This window comes from Argentina anserina, chromosome 6 (assembly GCF_933775445.1).
Source record: "Argentina anserina chromosome 6, drPotAnse1.1, whole genome shotgun sequence".
NCBI lineage: Eukaryota > Viridiplantae > Streptophyta > Magnoliopsida > Rosales > Rosaceae > Argentina > Argentina anserina.
The window spans coordinates 35864021-35888813 of record NC_065877.1 but is presented as its reverse complement, the minus strand read 5'-3'; the positions used below and the strand labels follow the sequence as shown (position 1 = coordinate 35888813).

Here is a 24793-nt window from a genome sequence, read left to right as displayed (position 1 = left end):
TGTTCTTCTCCGTTTAGTCTCTGTTTTTCTTATTTTCTTGTTTAAAACGATTTGGCAAAGATGATGAGTGCTTAAATTTCTGACACCTCTTGTATGAGAAGTGCCTGTAACAGGGCTCTTCGTTGAGCACAGTTAGCAACTCTCTGAGCCTTTCTCTCTAATCTCTTCTCTCTCTCTCTCTCTCTCTGTTTTCAGTCTGGTTCGTAGATTTGCATCATCTGATATGATGAATGATTGATTCAGAAACATGGGTTTTATTAAATTGCTTTTGTTTTGCTAATTTCTGAAGATTATACTGGAAACCACCTGGTATATAGTTCCTCAAAGTCTTAGTTTTGCTTACAAAACATGAATATTTGTAGCTTTTGTAATCAAGTTGCTTAGTTCACGATATTGTTTGGACAGTTCTTTTCGTCAAGGTTCAATCTAGTTGAAATTCTTTTTCTTTGGTTTCCTTACAATGCTTGCAACTCTAACATGTCCATGGATTTAAATTTTGTTTTTAAATTTAGAAAGGTAGAATCTTTAATACCAAAGGATTGATATTGGGTTCTCAGTTAATCTATCACTGCCGATTAGGTTGCGAAATATGAAATTTGGACAAATCGCTGTTTTGATATGAAGATACAGATTTTATACTCTTCTTTGTGACATTAACTGATAGCATTTGGTAATTTAATTCCCGTCGTTTAATTGAATCATACCGAGTCACTAGGACTTGGGCCCAGTTTGGCATTATTTAGCTGTGGGCAGAATTGTTTTAAAGCTGCTGGGCGAGAGGAACTTCCAAAAAATAGTTTTGTGGTTGTGTATGATTATGGACATGGATCAAATGATAATTATCCAACAATTTAGCCACCAACAAAATAATCTAGAACTAAAATTTTATAAGAAATTATGTTGATGGATTCGTTTTTATTTGAAGTTCTAGCCGGGTTAAAATTTTGTTTTTTTTCCGTCATGTTCAAACTCGGCTTTCAAGCTCGGCTGACTTCAATCAGTTGAAATTAATATTTTAGAATTAAGAAATTCAAAATTTAATGTCATTGCATCATATAAAAATGTTTTTAATTAAGAAAGAATGGAATAATAGAATAAGCTCCATGAGGATGGAAGTCAAAAATTTATGAAACGGATCGAATTAGTTATTTATATAGTGCATAATAAGATTAAAATTTTATTTAATTATTATTTTTAATATTATTTTTCATATAAAATTTATATTATATATATATTATAAAAGTTATTAAGTTAAGTTTAATAAACGAACTAAGTTTTTAATGAGCTCCAATTAAGTCGTGAGTTAAACGAATCGAATAAGCTGAATATTTGTTCTTTAAGTTCGACTCATTTTTAAAGTCGGGTTTAATATTGAGTTTCAGTTTAGCTCGTTTAGTTTTACGAGTTCAAACCGAACGAGTTAAAGTCGAGTTGAATACAAATCGAGTTAAAATCGAGTCGAATACAAATCGAACACGAGCGGCTTAAGCCCACTTACAGCCCTAGGCGATGTCATAGATTTCCAAGAACCGAGAACCAATTTGAGTAATTCACCGCTTTTTTATAAAATCTGACCCTGATGAAATCAGAACCTGCACTATACAGCTTTTTGGCTTCCTCTTTCACTTTCACTATTTGATATTAATGATATATATGTATATGGTAAATTTTCATTAATATTTTGATTTACTAGAATTAAGTTAAAATTTTATTTTTATTTCTAAATAAATACAATGGTCCTTTGTCCACTTTGCATTACTTCTTTTTCCATTCTAATTTGGTTGATATTCAAATCATGATTCTAGAACCAAAGGACATTTGTTGTATATTAAAAATGAGAAGTATCCGAATTGCCAGCAAGTATCCGCATAAGATTTACTCAACTCTACGACCTCTTTTAAAGCTTAGAAAGAGGCTAAATCAAAAACTGTAGATTCAAATTCAATACCAACAAATTGAATAAACAAAAATTCATAAAGATGAGAATCAAGCCATAGAATCAAACTTAAAGATGGAAATTTTGGGATTGCAATGGAAATAACAAAAACCTATACCATATCCAAAATTTGAGCACGAAGAAAAAAGCTTGAATTGGAGTAAGAGATGGTTTTTGCGAACGATAAGCTAAATTGAATATAGCTGGGTTTGTGTGATTTATAAGAGAGTGAGGACATAGTTGGTAGTTGGGTACAAATTCATTTAAATGAGTTACTATTACTCTGTGTTTTCCAAAACAACTCCAAAAGCAATGAAATGACAGCTTCTCAAAACCAACTGTTAGGAGAAACAATTTGGACTAAAAGCTGCTTTAAAAGATTTCACCAAACACCATATTTTAAGTCTGAAAACGGAAGCAGTCTCGTCAGAAATCAATCCCAAATTGGGCCTTAATAAGCAAACTAGAACTCAAATCGCTGAACCAGAACAAAAAGGGACTAGATCCCAGAGTAGAACTTAATAGTATTGCTGGTTTTGGTTATAGCAACTTCTCAGTGTTCTTGACATGAGATTTGTAAGCTTCTTATTTGATAATTCATATCTAATATGACGATCAGTGGACCCTCCATCATGTCCACATATCTTGGTCTTTGACATACTAGTCTCCCCTGCTAGCTTCTCTGCCTCTCTCTCTGTTGTAATGACTTGATCAAAGCAAATGTATCTACCAAAGGCCGACGCGTTCATTGCTTCATACACACTAATGTGTGCTTCTGCCAGTCTCATCACATCAACTGTTGCTAACACGCCATTTTGGAACATCTCTTGTGCCACTGCACAATAAAAGCCAAGAACATTGTAGTCTATGATCTCGTTGATAAAAACGTTTAGTGCAGTTGGACTCGGATAGTGTGGTACCTTTGAGATATGCGATTGTTGCCGTGAGATTTCTAGAGCAAAATTCAGGGCCGGTTATGAGACCTGGGCACACGGTAGTCAGCTTCAACCCATTTTCCTTTGCTACCGTCCACGCAGCTTTCTCTGATCTAAGCTTCCCCAAAGCGTACCATAGCTGCCATGTTTCAAATCAAGAGTTGAATGTATTGACAACACCCTAATCTACAAGCAACTGGTGCTTAGTTTTGGATGAATGACGAACCTTTTTGTCTATGCAGAGTGACTCATTGCTCCAGGACTCATGGTTGATCACAGGCATTGTGAAGAGGTCATGTTGTGAGTTATCTTGCTCTTGCCAAACGCAAGCTACAAGTGAAGAAGTGAGCACACATTTTCTTACTGAAGGTGTCACCGCACACGCCTTCATCACATTCTCACTGGCTTTGACTTCTATCTCAGCCATGGATTTCTAACCCATACATTTCAAAAATCCAAGTTACAATATGAAAAACAGCCGTGATCTAACACCGTGACATACACGCCATAAGTTGATGTGACATTATAACAATAAGTTGATGCATATTGCATACAGTCAAGTAACATAGATTATTTGATTTACAATCGCTGGAGTACCAAAGTTGAGAAAAAGAAGCAAGATTTAATTGCTTTAGGTATATATTAGGTTTGATGATTGAGCATTATTAGATGACTTTCTAGCTCAAAATAGTATTGGTAACATGTATGCATCAGTAGTACACAATGAACAGAGAGATGGACTCACAGTGTACCCGGAAAGGCCAGCAGGGTCGGTAAAGCCAGAGGTGTGGAAGACGCCTCGACAACCCTGAAATGCTTGTGACAAGCTTTCAATTTCTGCTAGCTTCGCCATAACTACGGTGACGTTAACGTTCGCCGTCGTCATCTCCCTCAGTTTCTCTACGTCCACTGCAACTTCCGGTCGGCACAAATTGTCAAACTAAAGATTATAGTACGGTTAAACAATGGCGGTGTTATTAACACACCCTTAATTGTTATTGACACACCCCGTCAATAATATAAGCCAATAAGAATCAAGTGAAGTAGTATGGTACATTAATTAATAAAAAAAATAAAAAAAGTGTGTTAATAACAATTTCCTTAAGACAAAGACCTGATAAATGATTAACTTTTATTATAATTCATTAACGGTTTGACTACGTAAGGTATTAATTAATTACCGGAGTTATCGACGATGATGCGGACGGAGTAGCCGCGGAGGAGGAGGCAGTTGACTACGGCGAGACTCAAGAAGGAAACGCCGCTTGTGACGCAGACCAGCTTCTCTTCAGAGTCATCAGTGGAAGCGCTTTTGGAGGAGAAGCACTTTTGTGGAAGCTGTGGTTTGTCTTGGCCGGCGGTGGCGACCAGCATGCGGCGGAGCTCTTGTAGTAGCTCGTGATCTTCTTCCCTCTCCTGTAAACTGGCAATCCCCATTTGAGTTGATTGAAGCAAGAACCGAAACACCACTCTGCTGCTGCTTTCTTCTTCGTAATTTGCTGTTTGATATGGAAGCGAGGGAGAAAAAGAATGGCGAGTTTTCTTCCTCTGGAAGAAGTATTATTAACACGTCCTCAATAATAGAAGAATGAAAATCATTCTATGTGGGCCACACGTGTAACATATATAAGTACAAGACTACAAGGAAATTAAGCCTTCTTCGGGAAGTCATTAGCAAACCCTAGTGTTAAGTCTGAAGTAAATTGCTTTCATTTTGGATTGTATATCCAAATTTTAGAATTTTTTTGAACTATAGGTCCGAACAATCTATATATGTGTTCTGTCATGGACGACATCAGCTTCCCTGTTCCCCATAGGAAGTTCTCTTTGGAAATCAAGGTAAAACCTCCCCACTCATTACATGGAAATAGCTTTGGTGTCGCATCTTTCTTGTCGTTTGGTTGTTGCCCACAACCTGTCTGATGCAATGCCTCTAAGAGTTTATGCATTATCATTATTAGCTTCAATTTCTTGTTTTTGGAGACCCAGATGATTTTGGGTTATGTAAATCGAGCAATTATGGTTGGCAGGGGATCAAAACAGATGTGGTGATTTGCTGTTATGATGATCACTTCCTTGTGAGTTTTTTCGGGTTCCTGTCTCGCTTGTGTTGGACTTAATGTGGTCTCTGTTTCCAGTTCTAATGTTATGAAATACGTTTCATGTTATTGCCACTCAAATAGGAGCTGTGGGGACTATACTGCAAGCCAGGTCTGCATTTACAGTTCTCTGTGCTAAAGTTGCTATAAGCTTCTATATCTACATTCGTCATAGAACAAATTGCTTTCCTCATAACCTTTTTTACAAGTATATATTTGCCTGTGATTAACATCACCTCATGCAATGTGGTGTATACTTTGTTGATCAATAAGGAGGAAGGGGCGACATTCAATCCAACATACAGCGTATCTGTAATCTTTGGCAAGCGAGATGAGGTAATCATGCCAATGCTATAGCTCTTAGTTTGGTGATTGACTTGTGTTCTGATCTCAATCTACTGTTTTGTGTGCAGCCGATGCTATAGCTCTTAGTTTGGTGATTGACTTGTGTACTGATCTCAATCTACTGTTTTGTGTGCAGCCGATGCTAGAGGCATGTGCTCGTCAACTTGTGGAACACATCAGGTACATCTTCATATCTTATAGAATTTAGAGACTGCTGGCTAAAGAATATATAGGAAACTGATTTCTTGATATTCTCATGTACGCCATTCGACATACATATCTAATAGCATCTTTCTATCAAAAACTCCAGCCGGAGTTTTATTTTTCTGATGCATTGGGTTGGTTTTGCAGTAATTCGCGCTCTTCCCGACCGTTAATGCTTTCTCTTGGTCTCAAAGACCATTCAGTGGTACAAACTGTTGTAGTTTTATGAATATTGGTTGTCAAGTTGTTAGAAACAGCAAATTGAATTCATGTTATATCATGCAGGAGACATTAAAAGGCATTGTTTCTGCTGTAATTGAGAATCGTCTTTGGTAAATTTGTGTTGCTGAACTAATGGAGTTTGCCATTGAAGTCTCTAGTTCTCATAGCTGGAGTAAACCGTCACCGCAACTCATAGTAGCTTCTTTTGAAGCATCATCAAAGTTGTATTTTCCGTTGTCCACTTCAGACCAAAATTTGGAAACCAAAATTAGGGTTGTCTTGCTTATTTGTTTACGTGGTGAGAATACTAATCGTCTTATTTGAAGAGAACAATTATGTTGATGTTTCTCATTAATATCGAATTTATCGATGACATTAGAGCGCAGTGATTCGAATTTCCAACCATTCGACAATCATCTGTGTAAACATTCTCATCACCAATCTATTATACAATACTGTACAGAAAATGTAAACATTGTCATTCTGGACCTCCAGATCACCATTCACCAGTCTCCATAGCCAAAGCTCAGAAGCTTATTACTTACACTGAAGAGTGAAGACGATACATTTCCCCTCGTCAATTCTACAGTCAGATCTACAACCACAAACTTGTCGGTTTCTGTTTAGCTTATCCTAATGGTCAGAGATTGTAATTAAAAAAACAAAAGTAGGTTCTCTTGCAGTCTTGCTCATCCTCAATTCCTAAGGGTTGTACTTGGTAAGAGTGCTAATCACCTTAGTTGAAGAGAGATGTCAAATGTGTCTTGATCATCCAGGATAGTGATTCAAACTTCCAACCAACCGCTTCAACTGAAAAAAAAAAACGGCATACAAAGGATACAATCCACTGTAAACCCAAGTCTGGAATTAGAATTATTCTTACTTATATGAGAAATGGACATCCCATCACATATTTGTTCAAGAAGATGCCAAAGGCGCTGTAAGAGAAGATGCCAGTATCAAAGTTAAACTATAAGAGAAAAATATCAGATTTTATTAACATTTTCCAACAAAGGAACTAATGTTTCTGAGTTGTATTGCAGAGGAAAGAGAAGTGAAACGCAAAATAATTTACAAGATTGGGTCAATAAATTATGTTACATAATGAAATTCAAGAAATAGGATTCTCAAAATTTGAATGTCTGCACTAAACTCACATTCACACATACGTTACTCTAATATAAGGTACAACCCACCAAAAAAAATTTGCTTCTATAATTCAGAAGGCTTGCACTCCATGTACCATCAGAGGCACCGACCAAAATCATCCTGCCATGGCCATAACACCGTCATGAAGGACCAGTTTGTTTCTGTAACAGTCTCTGTTGGCGGAAACATTTGTTTGAGCTGCAGATGTGAACTTCGCCCATGACATGGCATTCCCATCACTTCATTTCCATTTCTACATCTTATTTTTGTTGGCCAAGGCCGCATTCAGTTGTCTTTCTAGCTGCAACCAGAAAATAACTCAGAAAAATGCATTTGACTTGTATTGCAGACAAAAGAAAATAACTCCGACAAAAGAAACCATTTTTGTTGGATACACAAACCTGAGCATTTTTAATCTTCAGTCTTTGTATCTGTTCTTCTAGATTCCTAATACTGACAATGAAAAGAATATAAGTAGAATGCCAACTAGAATATTGAATCACCGATAAGAATTTGATTACTTTCATACCCCTGTTGACTATTAATCACCAAGGATTGCAACTCTCTCTCCCTATAGGAAGCAGGAGGTATCTGCATCCATAACATATATAGGCAATGTCAAAATCTAGTTCAAGCTGGCATCAACAATAATAGAGGTTAAAAAAACTTGCAACATTTGACACAATGAACATGAGATAGAAGCTTAAAGAAACTATAATTATCAAGAATCACATAGCACCAATGGTGAAACACCCTACTGGCTACAGTCTGTAAAGTAATTTCTTTTTCTTGATACAAGTCTAATTATTAACCTCATCAAGCAACAATATTATAAAGTAACTTGAGAATGTCATGACCATCAGAAGTTTAGTTACTAAGAATGTCACGACCTGGGGATACAGGAAGTCAGGAATTTGGTCAGATACATAGCTTATTAGACAGGTTCTTAGATTACAGGGGGCTTATTCAACCCAACTTAAAATGGCTGGCAAAATAGCGTTGAGTACATAAGATGGGTGGCCTTTACCTGCAAAAGGTCGCTGGTGCTTAGATCGGCTGACTCTCCATGCATACCTGTAAAACTAAAAGTATTAAACCCAACAAAGATGCCTAAACACAGTTAAGTGCCGAAAGTGTTGCATGAAAAGTTGGAAGCATTACCGACGATCTGTTCAACAAATTTGATCAATTTTATCAATTCCTCCTGTGAAAATGAAAAGAATAGGAAAAACATGAGGATTTTAGATATTATCTCTTTGCGAATCAGGGTAACACCTATAGCTGTCACTTACCCTTTGGGAGGCGTTTTGCTGCAGCATGGATTGTAGTATTGAGAGAACAGAACCGGCTGTAACATTTGGAGTTGGTGGACTAGATGAACCTCCAGGAACAGGATTGAAGAAGCTATTTGAAGGACCCTGGAAAAGAGATGAAAATGAAATGGTTTAACAGCCACTACCTAAAAGATATCTTAGTAGGCTGCATCATTACTATTTCAATTAGCTGTCCAAGAAAAAAAGTGAATGCTTAAATTATAATTTTTCACTACGGTTTGAACATATTATAGACTTGGAGGGGAATCAATATAGACAATCTACACTCAAACATAAGAGACCAACAGATATGGGGCTCGGGTGATATGAAAACTGAAACAAGTGGGAATGTGGGATGCCTCAACCTAAGAAAGAATGCTCTTGAGGTGTGCATAACAATATAAATTGCAACACTATTCCAAAACGAAGCATACAATTGCATCTGTTACATTTTGCAAATTCAGCAAGCAGGATAATAAGAATACAAAACGCCAAAAAGTATAAGATTAATGTACTACCGTTTCTGTTAATTATCATATAGACCGAGCTGGGTAGCAATAATATTTTACCTTGGGACTGACGTCTCCTGCGGTGACCTTGAACCGCCCCTTACGCTGCACAACTGCTCCTTCAGACATATCCTCTGCTGGATAAACATATGCAGAGAACAATCAGTAATTATATATAGGGACAAACATGGCGAGAGCAGAAAACTACAATGAGACGTACCACATGTAGGGGTATTGGCGTCTCTCCTTTGACGATACAACAATGGACCACTATATTTCCGTTCAGGTTGGTGTTTTGATTGTGGATGATCCCTTCAAAATTCAATTCAATTTTTTAATACCTCGCAGCAAGTAGAACGAAATGTTTAATACAATTTAGAGAAATTTAAAAATGAGTAAATAAACCATGTTTTAAGACCAGCAGCTTTTCATTTGGTCAGTAATAAAACAGACACAAGAATGCTAGATACATGGGAAGGGGTTAGTTTTATGGGTTGAGAAAAGGAAAACCATGTACACCTATCATAGATTTTTTATGGGGATTTTTAAGATCATAGCAAAATCAAATAACAAAACGAAATTATTATCTTCAAGATAGAGGTACTATTGTCTTACCTCTCCCCTTCGCCAATAACCTTATTAGAAGAAAGCATATTATCCAGGAGTAATGAACCACTCATGAACTTTTTAGGCTCAGAGATATCATGTTGTGGTAGAGAACTACTTTCACCTGAAGTCTCCCCTCCACCTCTTCCATTTTCTTTAACAGTGGGTGGAGTACTAGTCGCAGTCACATCCTCCTCAATAACATCAAAACAGCCTCTGCATAAAAAACACATAGGTTTCTAATACAAGTAAAAGAATAAAAATATACAAGTAAAGGAATAATAATATATAAAACTTTGAATATGTTGAGAAGCTGTAACAAAAGAACGATAACTGTGGAATCTATTTAAAAAATAAAAAGAACAAAAAAACACATCAAGCCAAGAAGAAACTAAAGCCACATACGCATCAAAATAATCAGTTTCGCAGGAAGGGGACAATTGAAGACCAAACTAAATTTAATTTACAGAATTTTTGCTCAGAAAAACACACTAGAGTTCGGATAAAAAAAGATTGAACGCAGTAACTTGCAGCAAAAATCTTCAGACAATAACAAATATTAGACGGAAACAACAATCTGTTGCAGAGAATTCAAATATCTGCCCGCAATATTATCAGGTAATAATCTGAGATTAGAGAAGTAAAGTAGTCATACTTGAGTGCTTGAAGAGGTTTCATAGGAAATGAAGCAAGTGAGCTGTCCAAATTATGAAGGTCATCAAAGCCATCCTAAAATGGCAGATGCCAAAACCCATGAGGAAATAATCAGCACTTCAATATAGAAAATCAAGTACTTAGAAAGATTAACTAATGCAACAAAGATATATATATATATATATATATATATATATATATATATTTTTTCGCGGGATACTGTACCTCCTGATTAGATACAAAGTTTGACTGGTTTGTCATCTCATCACACGACCTTTCTGCTGGAAAGCTAACATGTTCATAGCTGTCACTTTGCTCCTTATTCCCTTCAGGTGGCGTGCCATCATCCTGAATCTGCAGTTATTTGGTGACCAACTAAATTGTGAAACAGAAAGCTACAATGATGGTGATATATTCCACTAACTAATGAATTAAATTTTTATAACTACGAAGAAGATGGACTAAACAAAGCCTGACGTTACTTACAAGGGCGGCCTGATTTTTTAAATCTTCAAGGCTGAAATTCCACGCACTTATTCCTCGGATATACTCTTGCTGCAAAAATTAACAAGTACTGAGGATCGTGTTGATATTTGATTACCCAACATGAGCACACAGACAATATAATGTTTATGAGGGATACAAACACAGGTCCTAATATGGAGAGTACCCATGAGTTAACACCATAAGACCTAAGCCTCTTGTTGAAAACAGGTTATGTTCATATACAGCTCATTCTTTTGAAAAATTATGATCGTTGTAAATAAAAATGGAGTCATTTATTGACTCCTTTACAAGCTACTAATCATATTCATCCAGTTAGACATACTACATACAAAATTAAGTGTTTACTACATACTACTACTACATCCAGTAAAACTTTGAATGAAACAATATTAAGTGCTATGGGAGAAGAAAATTGAAACTGTCAAGCAGAAAACACTACAAGCTGTTACAGCCAAACAACTAACCCTTCATGTACTTTGTGTAACTAGTTTTGGAGAATGAAGCTCACACTGCTTTAATACACGTTACTAAAAATGGAAACATGGAGGATTTGATTGTAAAACAGGAGTGTAAATTCCAATCCCCCTAGTTTTATGTAATTTTTTTAACAACTCTCACCTGTGATAAATGTTCCTTATCCCCGTAGAGAGCCTTATTCTGCACAAGAACATCAGCTTCCTCTTGCTATAACATAAAACCAAGGGAAATAAGGTTGTTATGACACAGATCCATAAAACTAAGAGTTGAAAAAGATAGTCTGTGAGTTGCAGTAAGACACCTTCAGTTTCCTAAAACGTTCCCCTAGTGGTTCGAGATTAGCCAGGATCGTACGTGATAGATAATCAACTGGCCGTGCATGTTTGAAAAAATGGTTCTTTAAAAGCTTTTCAGAAGTTGGACGTTTCTTTGGATCCTTCTCTAAGCAAACCGCTACCAGATCCCTGAAAGACTGGAAAATGTAGTGTGTCAGGAATTACATTTTAGAAGGAATTTATGAGTTTCAACTGGCCAACACAAACCTTAGAAAATCTTTTGTCTCTTTCATAGTCAAGGCCTGGTGATGCATTTTGTATTGTCATCAGCAAAACCTACAGTAATTGGGTAAACCTGAGTGTGAATTAAACTATAAGCACCAGTGAAAAATTCATCCCACATGAATATCAGACTATAGAGATTTACTTTCATCGGTGGATACTTGGAAAATGGGGCATGCCCATGGGCAAGTTCAAGTGCTGTTATTCCAAATGACCAGATGTCAGCTCTGTTCAAGAAGCAAAAGAAAAGTTATAACATAAGACACTTCACCAGTATATATTGTTGATGCAACAGCGAACAAGGGAAGACACAGAGAGTAAATAAGAACCACTCACTTGAAGTCGTATCCATGCAATTGCAGCATAACTTCAGGAGCCATCCTGACAGAAAAGAGAGTATATGAAAAAATATAGAACCACACTGCCTAAAGTGTATCAACAGTGGCATAACAATCTTTTATGTTAGCACATCATATATAAGGTTCAGGGATAACATGGTTATACCAGCAAGGAGTTCCAACAAATGTATTTCTGGAACGTTGTCTATCCCCAGTATCAAACATGCATGCTGATACTCCAAAGTCAGCTAACTTGACGGCACCATTAGAATCAATCAATATATTTCCAGCCTGCAAATAAGGTATGAGATCATCAATAAGAGACTCGATGCATTCCAATTTTTAACATGAAAACACATGCATAATACATGTGAAGCAAACTCATTAAAGCTTATCATATGCATGGACACACTCATACAGGTCCATTTGTCGATATATAACGTATTGGACAAAAATTCATACAACCATTAAATTAATCTTGTCAAAAGCAACAAACATAAAATCTCTCATACATAAGGTAGTACTTGTTATTCATTGAAATCTATTAAGATAGGAATCAGGTTTGCATTTTTTGATAAAGAAATTAATCAATAAAGGAGAAGTTCTAACATATAACAAGCATACGTAATTATTATAAAGTGATAAGATTAGCTGACCTTCACATCTCTATGGATATGGCCATGAGCATGAAGATACACAAGAGCTTTGAGCACCTCATGCAATAGAGTTGCTATAACAGGTTCATCAAAACCTTCAGAGAACTTAGACTTCATTATATGAAGGCAGGACCCCCCAGCCATATATGGCATAACAACCCAAAGGCTGTGGCCGGCTGTGAATGAACAATGTGCTCGTAGTAGATTTTGATGATTAATCAAAGTCATTGTATGCACCTCCCGTCGGATGCCATCCTGCATCATTTGGCAAACAGTTGTAGACAATTATAAAAGTTTTAGACAAAACAGCCTATTTACGGTTTCCATTGAGAAATCAGCCAGTTAATCAGACATGTATGCAACTATCGTATGTCTGATGCGTCTAAGAGTGATCCTAACTCAACAACGTTAAAGATATCTTCTCAGGTAAATTCTGTAGTCTGTATGCCTCATTACTATGTGCAAACTTTCATGAACCAAATCCTTGCCATACAACTTTCCTATAACTACATGTCAGCCAAGCTTTGGTAGATGGGTGGAAAAAGGTATGTTATCTATAAATGCCCAAATTTGTTAAGACAAAGGATCCAAGTGAACAAGGTGAGCCAATAAGAAATTAATAACCAGGACTCAAAAAGGAGAAAATAAAGAAACAAATTTGGATTACAAAGAGATTAGTACACATACCAGGTCATTATTGCATTTTTCAAGATCAAGAACTTTGATAGCGACTATCTCATTAAGTGGTATGCAGAGTGCTCTGTGCACGCTAGCACTAACACCTTCACCCACTTCTTCATATAACTTATACTCTTTTGCATCTAAAGGAAATCTTTTCTCTGATACTTGCTCCATGATGTGTTCTTATATTACACTTTACAAACCCTCTTTACTTCTGGATTTCTCAGAAAAGACAGATAGATTGAACCCCAGATAGATTAGCATCAAACTAGAATGGGGCTTCTTCCAATTTGGTAGCATTTTCCCTTCGCTCAACACAAAATAATGGACGCATTCAGCAAGTTCATCGGTATTTTTTAATTCTCCACAGAAGTTGCTACTTATGCCCCTAACCAACACTAGCTATATTGGACTTCTGAGAACAAGACCTCAAGCAAAAGATTAAGCATCAGTCTCGACCACTTCTAGAAGACTTAGCACTGGCGTCGGCAATAGCTGCATATAACAAGCAAAAACAACTAACAGAATTAAAAGACATTGCAGTTAGCCACAGAGGAAACAATGGCAACTGTAACGCATCGAAAATCGCAATGATCTCATCATTATCAAACATTCTAAAACTGCCTAGCTATCGAAACAATAAAATTCCTTACAAATAACTCTTTTGATATTGCTCTCTGGCTCAATGATCAGCATTATCTCAACATTGATTCCAGAAAAAAACAACAAACCATCCTGGTGGCACTTCCTTCGATTCATAGTTTTACGCAACAATTCACAACAACATCAATCTTATACTAAAGAAATTACAGTTCTGACTCTGCATTATACACCATCTCAAATCTCCACATCTTATCAATCACACTAAATCATCAAAACTACTTCAATTCGAAGCAAAAGGCGAAACACTTTTACTAATTGCTGCTGAATAAAGCTAAGACGAAACAAAATCGAAAACCAAAATTTCATCACAAACCTCTAGAACAGCGATGATCAGCCTCGGCAGTAGAGCTCGTTTCGATTCGGCTTTGATGAAGAAGAAGAAGAAGGAGGGAGGGAGGTCCAGAACTGAATCTGAGTTGTGAGAAACAACTTAGAAGGCCTTCCAGATAAAACGACGCCGTTGATTCAGCCTCTAAACTTTCGTCGATTCAAGTCCCCTCGATTGTCGTCTCTTTCTACTCATTCTATCTATCTGTTGCTCTCTATATCCAACTGGCTTCACGGTTTTAGATCGAATCTTTCGCCCTTTTTTCTTTCTTTTTTTTGCTTTTTTTTTTAATTTTTCAACCAAAATTTAAAATGAGAGAATCGCCTGAAGTCCCTTACTCTAATATTTCCCTAATTTACTAAATTATTGTAATTGATAAAAGGACTGACTATGTCTATTTTTGGATTATGGCCCCTGATTAAATTTAATTAGCATGTACCCGTGTTTCCACCGATTTTCACTTTAAAAAAGAAGAAGTTACTTTTGATTTATCAATTTCCTACTATCTACGATCTTTTTATTTTATTTTAAGTCATCTCCTATTTTCTATAGGTTTTCGCTTTTTTTATTTTTATTTTTTTTTCATTAATTTTTATAGTTTACGATACTATTATTCTCATATAGTATTTTTTCTCTTTATTTTTTTATCTTTAGCATTTTCATTTTGGAGACTTTAAAACTTTAGTCAATTTGTTGACATCATAGCCACGCTTCCAATTATAATAGTGGAGATGGAGATATATATGCCGGTCAATTTAACAAGCGGGATTAGATTAATGTGTGTTTATCTTATTGGGAAAGCAATTGGGTCAAATTATAGATTTGATTACTTCACTAATATGGGAGAGATGCCTAAATTAGAGTCAACTAATCACAAATGGGGATGGGATGCGTGTTTGAAAAGTTAGCCCCTTTGAATTGGACTTGTGAATGACCAAACGAGTGTTTATGATTTTGCTAATGAACTCGAGTTCTTGTTCTGATTAGCTATCAACAAAAATAAAAATGAAATAGGAGTGAAGTAAGTAATTAATCGGATATTGTTTTAGAGTCATAAATAATGTACTCATACTAATATTATGGCAATATTAGTTGTTAATTAGTTTTGAGTTGAAATAGAGTACTCAGACTAATATTACGACAAGATTAGTTGTCGAAGATCATTCATTAACATTCTTGCAAATGTTTTTTATAATTAGTGGCATCCTCGTATTAGATTGAGATTCATAACACATATATTATGACGAGATTGAAAAGCATATAATTTTCATACGTGTGATTAGTGAGTTAGACATGATTTAATCATTTTAATTTGTATTTGTATAGAATTTTAAAGTTTTTATATATTATAAATCTTTAAGTCTAGGTCTTCTTTAAATCCTGGACAGAAAGAACCATGATATTCTTTACAAAAAAGAAAAGAAAAAAGAACCATAATATTGAATTATAGACCATAGTGACGGTGGTATATCCAATCGGGATAGTTATTTTAAGTTGGTTTCTTGTGTCACGATTGAGAATAAGTTGTGGAAGGAATGTGGCTACTTCACTGTGAGGTGGCCCGCTTCTGGTTGCGGTTGACATTGGTGGCGGCACGGTGGTCTGGCGGTGGGGCTTACGGAGTGCCTTTCCCATGTGACATGATCCTTGTGTCGCTTAAAAATGTTCCTACTCTTTTTGGACTCTGATATTATCAGAGTTTCATTAATTATTGACAAACAAAATGTGTGACAGGATAAAAATTGCACTTACTTTTTTCGGTTAGCGGTGACACATCTTTTACCGGTGCCACGTGGTATGCCATCTTACAAAGGATTGGGCGTGGGCAGACAAGAATGGCAAAGACTGGGGCCCGCAATGCACGTGGCACAGTGCCAGTGTACCTTTTGATGGATTTCTACGTACTTAATTTTAGGGCCCATGTCACCAGCATGTGACTCTTTCTTTGTCGACCCGGGGGTCAACCGGACGTGACATTAACCTTTCCCCACCAGCCTAGAGGTTAATTAAGACTGCTTAGCCACCTAATTAATATGCGATTACGTGATAATTAGACGCGTATAATAATTATGTTTTGATTTCCTTTCTTCGAGTGGAGGGCGACCTCTAGTTTGTTCTTGACTGGGTTTTATAATGACATGGGGAATCGTGCTAAGCACACTCTTCTATTCAAAAGGGGAGAAAACCCGTGTCGAGCTCTAAATTTGGTGCAGTACTGGGCAGGTGAAAGGCTTGGAAGTTATGAATGGAATAAAACACGTCGGTTTTGTGGTTAGATAATGGTTGAATGCGTAGTACATGACGTAAATACCCTCATGGAGTAGAGATTACTCCTTCATAAATACGACTATATATTTAGCTATATCATCCAACTTAATAACTATAAAAGGTGGAACAATTTCAGAAAGAAAATAAAATTACCTAAATTTTGTTTCTGCTTGAGTAAAGCTAATAAACACTTATAGGGGATTAGGGGCATGTTAATCAGTTCACAATGGAATAAGCTGTGTTGGGTCGTTTGATTATTATTAGGTCATGTTATATGAATTCTAAAAGATGTGTCACCACTTGTAATTACATGGTTCCCTAAGCTATTTTTCAAGGCCAATGTAAATTAATAACACTCGTAGAATCGTGGTTCTTGAATGATCATAGTTTAAACAACATCGATCATTCAGTTTTATATAATTTTAAATGACTTAAATATTTTCATTAGCATATAATAAATAGGAACCAATAACATACGAAGCCGTATTTTAATTTTCAAATTATACAAGCTAAATTATCAAGTAGATGTCCTTAATTAATTTTTCCTAGTATCAACCACAATTACCAAATTACTTCCAATTTAAACTATATCTCCGGATTTCTTCAACCAAAAAAGGAAATGAATCCGGGTTAGTGTAATGGGCGACACTAGAGAAATGTCCGTATAAGAGCAATTCAGACCGCGCAAACAAAAAAGGAAAAACTTAGTCTCCCTTGGTAGGGTACCAGTAGCCCAAATCCGCCACGTGTGCGGCAAAGATTGGGACCTTCTTCTCTTCGTCCCCTTGCTGACGTCGTCTTTCCTACTCAACAGAGACTCGCCTCACTCTCTCTCTCTTTCTCTCTAGTCTCTACATGATCACCTGCTTCGCTTCCTCTCCCCCCTCTCTCTCTCTCCTCCTCCTCCTTTTTTTTCGCTTATTAAAGCGGCAAAGCTAACCACTCCCCTCCACTTTCTCTCTCCTCCACTTTCTCTCTCTACATTTTTGAGCTCAGGCCGCAAGCAAGAGATCTCTCTCTCTCTCTCTCTCTCTCAAACCCTTGAATCGAAGTAAGGTATACTCTCGCTGCTAGGGTTTCCGGATATTCCCGCACCTCAGCTTTCGATTTCAGCTCTCTCATACTAAGCTCGCTCGATTCACAAGCTTTGAATAAGCCTCAGCTTGGATTCGAAAGCTCTTGAGGTTTTGAATTTTGTGTTCATCAATTTGCTTTAGATTTCAGTACTGTATTCTTCAAATTCTTGCGTAGTTGTTGTTTGCTGTGGAATTTAGTGAAGCTTGTGATTGGGATTTTTTGTGTTGTTGTAGAAGTAGGTGCGACTTTTAGGTTGGTGAGGTTTTGTGGAGGAGTTGGGAGGGAGCAATGTGGGTGGGAAATTGAGGGGAGATTGGTTTAGGGATTGGATTTCGCCATTTCGGAGTGTTTTGAGGTTGCGAAAAATGCCGAGAGAGGGGAAGAGGACGATTCTCTTTAGTAAATTGTACTCGTTTGCGTGTTGGCGAGTTAAATTTGAAGATGTTCATGCCGACATTGGGACTAGGGGTTACTCTAGAGTTGTGTATTGTAATGAGCCTGATAATTCGGAGGCGATGCAGTTGAGGTATAGGGGGAATTACGTTTCGACTACGAAGTACTCGGCGGCGAATTTCATTCCCAAGTCGTTGTTTGAGCAGTTTAGGAGGGTGGCGAATATATATTTTCTTGTTGTGGCTTGCGTTTCGTTCAGTCCGCTGGCGCCTTTTAAGGCTGTGAGTGTGCTTGTGCCGCTGTTGGTGGTGATCGGGGCTACTATGGTTAAGGAAGCTATAGAAGATTGGAGGCGAAGGAAACAGGTAATGTTACTGATGGACTTTCCCTTGTATTTGTGTTATCTAGGTGTCGTTTGCATTGTCCATTGAATGCTTGTTTTAACTATTGCTCATGCTTAGTTAGTCATGGTTGAAGTACTTTGTATATTGTAAAAGAATTTGGAGTTTATATATACTTTTTATTGATGTTCACAATGTTAAAAAGTCGGCATATTATGTTGGCACTGTTGTTGTTGTACCGACAGAGAATTTGTGTAGATTCATTTACTACTGATTGGTGTTTGCCCTCTGTATTCACAGTGGATGCAGTACAAATGGAAAGAACAACATAACTAGGAAATTCCGTGTAATTGATATTTCGATGACATTTATTTGTTTGCTGTGTGCAAATGATTGACTGATGTTTGAAATGATTGCAGGATGTGGAGGCAAACAATCGGAAGGTGAAAGTGTATGGAAGGAATAATACATTCATTGAGACCAGATGGAAGAAACTCAGAGTCGGTGATATTGTGAAGGTGCACAAAAATGAGTACTTTCCTGCTGATCTGTTTTTGCTGTCTTCAAGCTATGAGGATGGTGTTTGCTATGTGGAAACTATGAACCTTGATGGAGAAACAAATTTAAAACTGAAGCGAGCACTGGAGGTGACATCCCTTCTTAATGATGAAAATTCCTTGGAAAGATTTAGGGCAATGATGAAGTGTGAAGATCCAAATGAGAATCTATATTCATTTGTTGGTACTTTGGACTATAACGGCGGAAAATATCCACTTTCCTTGCAACAGATGCTCCTGAGAGATTCTAAGCTGAAAAACACAGAACATGTGTATGGTGTTGTTGTTTTCACCGGGCATGACACAAAAGTCATGCAAAATGCTACAGATCCTCCTTCAAAGAGAAGTAAAATTGAGATGAAAATGGATAAGATCATCTTTATCCTATTCAGTATACTATTTGTGATAGCTCTTGCTGGATCTTTCTTTTTTGGTGTTTATACCAAGAAAGATGATAGTGGTGGAAAGATTACCAGGTGGTATCTTCGTCCAGGCCCTAAGGATTCTGTCGTGTATTATGACCCCAAAAGGCCAGCACTTGCAGCTCTTCTCCATTTTCTGACAGCTCTTATGTTGTATGGATATCTGATACCAATATCTTTATATGTATCAATTGAAATGGTGAAGGTATTACAGAGTATATTCATTAACCGAGATCAGGATATGTACTATGAGGAAACAGATAGGCCAGCTCGTGCGCGCACCTCTAATCTGAATGAAGAACTTGGCCAGATTGATATGATACTTTCTGATAAGACAGGTACACTGACATGCAACTCAATGGAGTTTATTAAATGTTCGATAGCTGGCACTGGTTATGGTCATGGTATGACAGAAGTGGAGATGGCACTAGCAAATCGAAGGGAGGGAGTGCCTGAAAATGGTCATATAGCATCTGATGTGGCAGAGCGGAGCATTGGTGATGCTGATGGCTCCCGAAAATTAATTAAAGGTTTCAACTTCAGTGACGAACGCATTATGAATGGACACTGGGTTAATGAACCTCATTCAGATACCATCCAGAAATTCCTTCGAGTTTTAGCAATTTGTCATACAGCCTTACCTGTTGTCAATAAACAAACAGGAGAAATATCCTACGAGGCTGAGTCACCAGATGAAGCAGCATTTGTAATAGCTGCCAGGGAGCTTGGATTTGAGTTTTTCGAAAGGACACAAACAAGCATATCATTGCATGAGTTAGATTACAAGACTGGAGAAAAGGTTGACAGGTGAGCTCCTTTTGTACCGTCCTATTTGTCATTTAATCTGATCACTGTTTAACGTTACAGTTATTTATAGATTTTATAAGATGGATATGTTTAATTTTTAGTTCTGATATTCGGGTCCAAACTTTTCCTTCCGCTGTAAAGTTGAAATAATGCAATAAGAAAACACTTCTCCCATGAAACAACAGCGACTTAAAAACTTTGTTCAGATGAAATACTTGAATGAGGTGCAAGTTTTGTAGTTATATGACTTATATCTAATCAGCTAACCTGATGTGTCCCTCCTTGGAGCAAGTTACAGGGAAAGTGAACATGCTTGTTTTAGTTAAGACATTGATTCGATGGTGCTTGGGTAATGCAATCGAAGGAAGTTGCATCTTAATGCAATATTGAGACAGGAGCCTTAAATGCTCTCTCTCTCTCTCTCTCTCTCTCTCTCTCTCATATACTAACATCTTTAATACCTAACAAAGCAGGAGTAGAAATGCAAATCTAATTGTTACACTTCATATTTATAATTCTGTTAGTAAAAGGAGATCCATGGCCCTGTATGGACCACTCATTTCAGTTAATATTCTGATGACTTTTGGGGTGTGTACATGTATAGCATTCACTTTGTATAATTCAATTCACTGACCACTTATTTCTTTATTTGTCCCAGAGAATATGAGCTTCTTCAAATCTTAGAGTTCAATAGTTCTCGCAAAAGAATGTCAGTAATTGTCAGAAGTCCAGAAAACAGATTGTTTCTTCTTTGCAAAGGTGCAGACAGGTTAGACTCTTGACGTCTCTTACTTTAGGTTCTCCATTTGAAGTTGTAAGTTGGGTTACTTCATTTATTAACTTTCATGTATCGGTGTATATCCAGTGCAATTTTTGAAAGGCTGGCAAAAGATGGACGGCAGTTTGAGGTTCAAACTAAGGGGCACATTCACAAATATGCTGAAGCAGGTTTACGAACATTGGTGGTTGCATACCGTGAGCTAGGTGTAGAAGAATATAAAGTATGGGAACAGATGTTTCTAAAGGCCAAAGCATCTCTCACTGAAGACCGAGATGCATTAATAGATGAGCTTGCTGATAAGATTGAAAGGGAACTAATTCTTCTTGGTGTGACAGCTGTAGAGGACAAACTGCAAAAAGGGGTGAGCATGAATTTGGATACTATTGCCACACCTATCTTTATTTGGTAGGATTGTTTAGATGTTTTTTGGAACTATCTATTTGATCCTTATGTAAATTGCAACTGTTTGTCAGAACAACAAAAACAGAAGCTACTTATTCATCCAAGAAAATTTTGTTTGCCCGTCTGGAAAACTGATTCCATACTGATGCTGTTCTGTGGAATGTAGGTTCCTGAGTGTATCAGCAAGCTTGCTCTGGCTGGGATTAAAATATGGGTATTGACTGGTGATAAGATGGAAACTGCAGTTAACATAGGGTATGAATTTATTGCTACATTATTGGTTCTATTTCTTTTTATTGGATGCTTTACTTAGACAAGATATTTTGCAGGTATGCTTGCAGTTTACTTCGCCAAGATATGAAACGGATTGTCATCAGTCTTGATTCACCAGATATAAATGCCTTGGAAAAACAAGGGGACAAAGGTGCAATTCAGAAGGTAGATATAGAAGAACCCTCAAGCAGAATCCATTAAATAGTTGTTGTTTCTTTTTCTTTTACCCTCTTGGATTATTCCTGACATGTGGATTGTTCAAAGGCCTGTCTTGCAAGCATAAGGAAGCAAATTGGAGAAGGTTCTTCACAAATTGATGAAGCTAGAAAAGGTTCCAGCTCTGCTAAAGCATTCGGCTTGATAATTGATGGAAAGTCCTTGGAATATTCACTTAAGAAGGATCTTGAAATGTCATTTTTTGAGCTTGCAATTAATTGTGCTTCAGTTATATGCTGCCGCTCAACGCCCAAACAGAAAGCTCTTGTAAGTGCTCATGAGATTACTGAGTTAATTCATCTATGTTTATATTGCCAGTTGCTGACACTTACATAATCTGATAATACAATAAAACTTGTGCAGGTTACGAGATTGGTAAAAAATAAGACGGGTAAAATAACACTTGCTATTGGTGATGGGGCAAATGATGTTGGCATGCTTCAAGAGGCAGATATTGGGGTCGGCATTAGTGGTGTTGAAGGGATGCAGGTGAGGTTACATTTCATTTGTGTTGATATCTTCATGATGTACATTCATAATTAAGCAACATTCCTTTATCAGCTCCTTTTGAGCTGCAGGAGAGGTTCTATATCACATACTTATTGTGCACTTGTTCAACATTGTCAGTACACAATTTTTTAGTATTTTACTTTACCATAATCCAATGTTTTATATTACCTACCACCCTATTTTATTTTATTTTTTACTTCAACTTGTTTGTCCAAGTGTTTAGTGATCTATATATGGTCTACCACGGTGAATCTGGAATCAATTGAATAATTATATTTGAGTAATGGATAATTAGTAAGCAATTGTGGACAATGTGTTTGTATAACACTCTTTAGTCTTTACCAATATTTACTTTAAGGTGGAGGAGATCTCTCAAACATTTAAGTTGAAATATAAATTGTAAGTCCCTGCTGCTGCTGATTCCTTCTAATTTTTTTATGCAGGCAGTGATGGCAAGTGATTTTTCAATAGCTCAATTTCGTTTTCTGGAGCGTCTCTTGCTTGTACACGGGCATTGGTGTTACAGACGTATATCAATGATGGTAAATCATTTTCTTAAAATTGCCACAGAAACATGTTTACTTCTCAATAAATTTAGGCAGCAGACACTGTTTCAGTCTAAATTCGTCAATGTGATCCATTATGCAGCAATTATGGTTTTCCTGGTTTCCAAATTCTCATGAGCTTGACTAATTTACTGGTATTAATAATATAAAATTTAGGGGTCTGGAGAATTGGGTAGCAGATATTTCATCCCTTGTTGATCGTTTTGTTCATTTGATTGATGCAGATATGCTACTTCTTCTACAAGAACATAACATTCGGGTTTACTCTGTTTTGGTTTGAAGCCCATAATTCTTTCTCTGGTCTGCCTGCATATAATGATTGGTACATGTCATGCTACAATGTCTTCTTCACATCACTTCCTGTGATTGCACTTGGTGTCTTTGATCAGGATGTTTCTGCACGACTATGCCTGAAGGTATGCAAGTACATTTGAGAGAAGTTTTATACAAACAAAAGAAACAGAATAAATTTAGTGAAATATCCTGACTGTTGACAGAATATAGCTCTAAGGTGATAATTGACTGCATAATCTTGATATATGCATTATGGTCATTGCTATAGCTTAGCATATGGTAAATCTCAATTACAATGAAAGAAAAGAAAAAAAGTATCAATTCCAATACCATGTGTTATAGACTGAGGGAAAATGAAAAGTGGTACAATGTCTTTATTCTTGAAACCAAAGGCTAGTTTAAATTACTCCATCGCTTGCCGTATATTTTATCGTTGTTTATAATCCTTGAAGCTCAATCTGGAGCTTGAAGAGTTAATTTATTGTAAATGCATGTTCTGTCCACAGTACCCATCCTTATACCTAGAGGGAGTGGAGAACATCCTCTTTAGCTGGATTCGCATAATCGGCTGGATGTTTAATGGATTGTTGAGCTCCATAATAATCTTCTTCTTCACCACCAATTCTATGATTCCACAACCGTTTCGGAGAGATGGTCAAGTTACAGACTATGAAGTCCTAGGTGTCACAATGTACACTTGCGTAGTGTGGGTTGTAAACTGCCAAATGGCAATCTCCATCAACTACTTCACTTGGATCCAGCACTTGTTCATCTGGGGTAGTATCGCCTTCTGGTACATATTCTTAGTCGTATATGGTTCCATCTCACCTATTAGATCCACGACCGCATACCAAGTGTTTGTGGAAGAGTGTGCACCCAGTCCTCTCTATTGGCTAGTCACCCTTCTTGTTGTCATCTGCACTCTGCTACCGTATTTCTCATACCGTGCCTTCCAGACACGGTTTAAACCAATGCGTCACGACGTGATACAGCAGAAACGATTACTAAGTCATAATGATGATCAGATTGATGCTTCCGGTGAATTGCCTGTAAGAGTCAGAGGCAAGCTACAACATCTGAGGCAGAGATTAAGGGAAAGAGAGTCATGAAACTAGTGTTAGTGTTTGATTAGGTATGCGTGGTTTTCTGTATATGTTTTACAGTTTGAGAGAGGCATTAGTATGTTTTTCTGTTTTAAGCTAATGAGTGGCCAATGTGAATGTCTAGGTAGTAGAGAGGGTTACAAAACTCGCCCTCCTTTGTAGGTTAACCTTGTAAAGCTGATATATATCGCATTATAGAAACACAAAGGTGAATCCAGTTTGATATGCCCATGTTTTTCAGGTGTTGTATTCTAACAGGAATACCAATTATCAAGTTTGCAAGTAGCATCGTTTAAAGTAAAAAGGCAGCAAATTTGAAGTCTTGCTGGGTTTGCACAATAGTGTTTGTTTTTATGATAGATGTTGGAAAAATGGTAGATGGGTGATTATTGCAAATCTTATCTATAGTAAACTAGCTACCCACTAATCTTCGAGATCAACATTGGTCTCAAGTTGTAATATATATAGGTGTGGAAGATCCACCAAGACTTAAGTAATCGCAGAACTTGATCAGAAGCTGTGTAGAAGATTGTAAATATCCACATGTGGGTTTATAAACCTTGAGACGATTGGCGTGCATTATTATTAAAGCTTGACTCCCTAA

General features: G+C 36.9%; 4 protein-coding genes and 1 non-coding gene across 8 annotated transcripts; 3 read left to right on the top strand and 2 right to left on the bottom strand.

Moving 5' to 3' along the window:
• The first annotated feature begins 53 nt into the window (after positions 1–53).
• On the top strand, positions 54–150 carry LOC126801289 (small nucleolar RNA snoR1). The gene has a single exon (XR_007672784.1). It is a non-coding gene; the product is annotated as a small nucleolar RNA snoR1 (small nucleolar RNA).
• A 2239-nt stretch (positions 151–2389) lies between these two features.
• On the bottom strand, positions 2390–4400 carry LOC126799435 (cinnamoyl-CoA reductase-like SNL6). Of its 2 annotated transcripts, none has more exons than XM_050526637.1 (5): positions 4053–4400; positions 3617–3786; positions 3098–3304; positions 2857–3010; positions 2390–2771 (listed from the first exon to the last, which is right to left on the bottom strand). In XM_050526637.1, the coding sequence occupies exons 1-5, from the start codon at positions 4306–4308 to the stop codon at positions 2455–2457; spliced, it is 1104 nt and encodes a 367-aa protein (XP_050382594.1). In that variant the 5' UTR covers positions 4309–4400; the 3' UTR covers positions 2390–2454. The 2 variants fall into 2 exon arrangements, with proteins under 2 accessions (XP_050382594.1, XP_050382596.1); XM_050526639.1 differs by having other exon boundaries at positions 3617–3780.
• A 173-nt stretch (positions 4401–4573) lies between these two features.
• LOC126800046 (uncharacterized) lies at positions 4574–6114 on the top strand. Its single transcript, XM_050527331.1, has 7 exons — positions 4574–4710; positions 4902–4948; positions 5035–5086; positions 5244–5306; positions 5452–5495; positions 5667–5724; positions 5805–6114. Exons 1-7 carry the CDS (start codon positions 4645–4647, stop codon positions 5853–5855), a joined length of 381 nt encoding a protein of 126 aa, XP_050383288.1. The 5' UTR covers positions 4574–4644; the 3' UTR covers positions 5856–6114.
• A 586-nt stretch (positions 6115–6700) lies between these two features.
• Positions 6701–14449, bottom strand: LOC126801231 (serine/threonine-protein kinase BLUS1). Of its 2 annotated transcripts, none has more exons than XM_050528717.1 (21): positions 14165–14449; positions 13195–13683; positions 12508–12762; positions 12018–12142; positions 11850–11894; positions 11659–11740; positions 11499–11567; positions 11258–11428; positions 11098–11163; positions 10459–10527; positions 10198–10326; positions 9974–10047; positions 9328–9534; positions 8933–9024; positions 8773–8849; positions 8183–8308; positions 8052–8094; positions 7918–7964; positions 7420–7481; positions 7292–7343; positions 6701–7191 (listed from the first exon to the last, which is right to left on the bottom strand). In XM_050528717.1, exons 2-21 carry the CDS (start codon positions 13360–13362, stop codon positions 7144–7146), a joined length of 2007 nt encoding a protein of 668 aa, XP_050384674.1. In that variant the 5' UTR covers positions 13363–13683; positions 14165–14449; the 3' UTR covers positions 6701–7143. The 2 variants fall into 2 exon arrangements, with proteins under 2 accessions (XP_050384674.1, XP_050384675.1); XM_050528718.1 differs by having other exon boundaries at positions 8773–8846.
• A 2925-nt stretch (positions 14450–17374) lies between these two features.
• On the top strand, positions 17375–24423 carry LOC126798609 (probable phospholipid-transporting ATPase 8). 2 transcript variants are annotated; one of them, XM_050525620.1, is made up of 12 exons: positions 17451–17503; positions 17758–18282; positions 18678–20044; positions 20703–20813; positions 20910–21186; positions 21394–21482; positions 21557–21665; positions 21765–21983; positions 22080–22205; positions 22670–22768; positions 23017–23208; positions 23593–24423. In XM_050525620.1, exons 2-12 carry the CDS (start codon positions 17890–17892, stop codon positions 24193–24195), a joined length of 3585 nt encoding a protein of 1194 aa, XP_050381577.1. In that variant the 5' UTR covers positions 17451–17503; positions 17758–17889; the 3' UTR covers positions 24196–24423. The 2 variants fall into 2 exon arrangements, with proteins under 2 accessions (XP_050381576.1, XP_050381577.1); XM_050525619.1 differs by having other exon boundaries at positions 17375–18282.
• Positions 24424–24793: the final 370 nt, after the last annotated feature.

What these genes read in the sequence shown, in the direction of transcription:
- LOC126800046 (XM_050527331.1), top strand. Translation starts at nt 4,645, where the DNA reads ATGTGTTCTGTCATGGACGACATCAGCTTCCCTGTTCCCCATAGGAAG. An exon ending in TCTTTGGCAAGCGAGATGAG is followed by an intron (nt 5,307 to 5,451) that starts GTAATCATGCCA and finishes TTTTGTGTGCAG; the next exon opens with CCGATGCTAGAGGCATGTGC. An exon ending in CAACTTGTGGAACACATCAG is followed by an intron (nt 5,496 to 5,666) that starts GTACATCTTCAT and finishes TTGGTTTTGCAG; the next exon opens with TAATTCGCGCTCTTCCCGAC.
- LOC126798609 (XM_050525619.1), top strand. Translation starts at nt 17,890, where the DNA reads ATGCCGAGAGAGGGGAAGAGGACGATTCTCTTTAGTAAATTGTACTCG. An exon ending in GAAACTGCAGTTAACATAGG is followed by an intron (nt 21,483 to 21,556) that starts GTATGAATTTAT and finishes GATATTTTGCAG; the next exon opens with GTATGCTTGCAGTTTACTTC. An exon ending in ACAGACGTATATCAATGATG is followed by an intron (nt 22,769 to 23,016) that starts GTAAATCATTTT and finishes TGATTGATGCAG; the next exon opens with ATATGCTACTTCTTCTACAA.
- LOC126799435 (XM_050526637.1), bottom strand. Translation starts at nt 4,308, where the DNA reads ATGGGGATTGCCAGTTTACAGGAGAGGGAAGAAGATCACGAGCTACTA. An exon ending in CTGGCCTTTCCGGGTACACT is followed by an intron (nt 3,305 to 3,616) that starts GTGAGTCCATCT and finishes TGTATGGGTTAG; the next exon opens with AAATCCATGGCTGAGATAGA. An exon ending in CACTCTGCATAGACAAAAAG is followed by an intron (nt 3,011 to 3,097) that starts GTTCGTCATTCA and finishes GAAACATGGCAG; the next exon opens with CTATGGTACGCTTTGGGGAA.
- LOC126801231 (XM_050528717.1), bottom strand. Translation starts at nt 13,362, where the DNA reads ATGGAGCAAGTATCAGAGAAAAGATTTCCTTTAGATGCAAAAGAGTAT. An exon ending in GAGACAAAAGATTTTCTAAG is followed by an intron (nt 11,429 to 11,498) that starts GTTTGTGTTGGC and finishes TACATTTTCCAG; the next exon opens with TCTTTCAGGGATCTGGTAGC. An exon ending in TAAAAAATCAGGCCGCCCTT is followed by an intron (nt 10,327 to 10,458) that starts GTAAGTAACGTC and finishes AAATAACTGCAG; the next exon opens with ATTCAGGATGATGGCACGCC.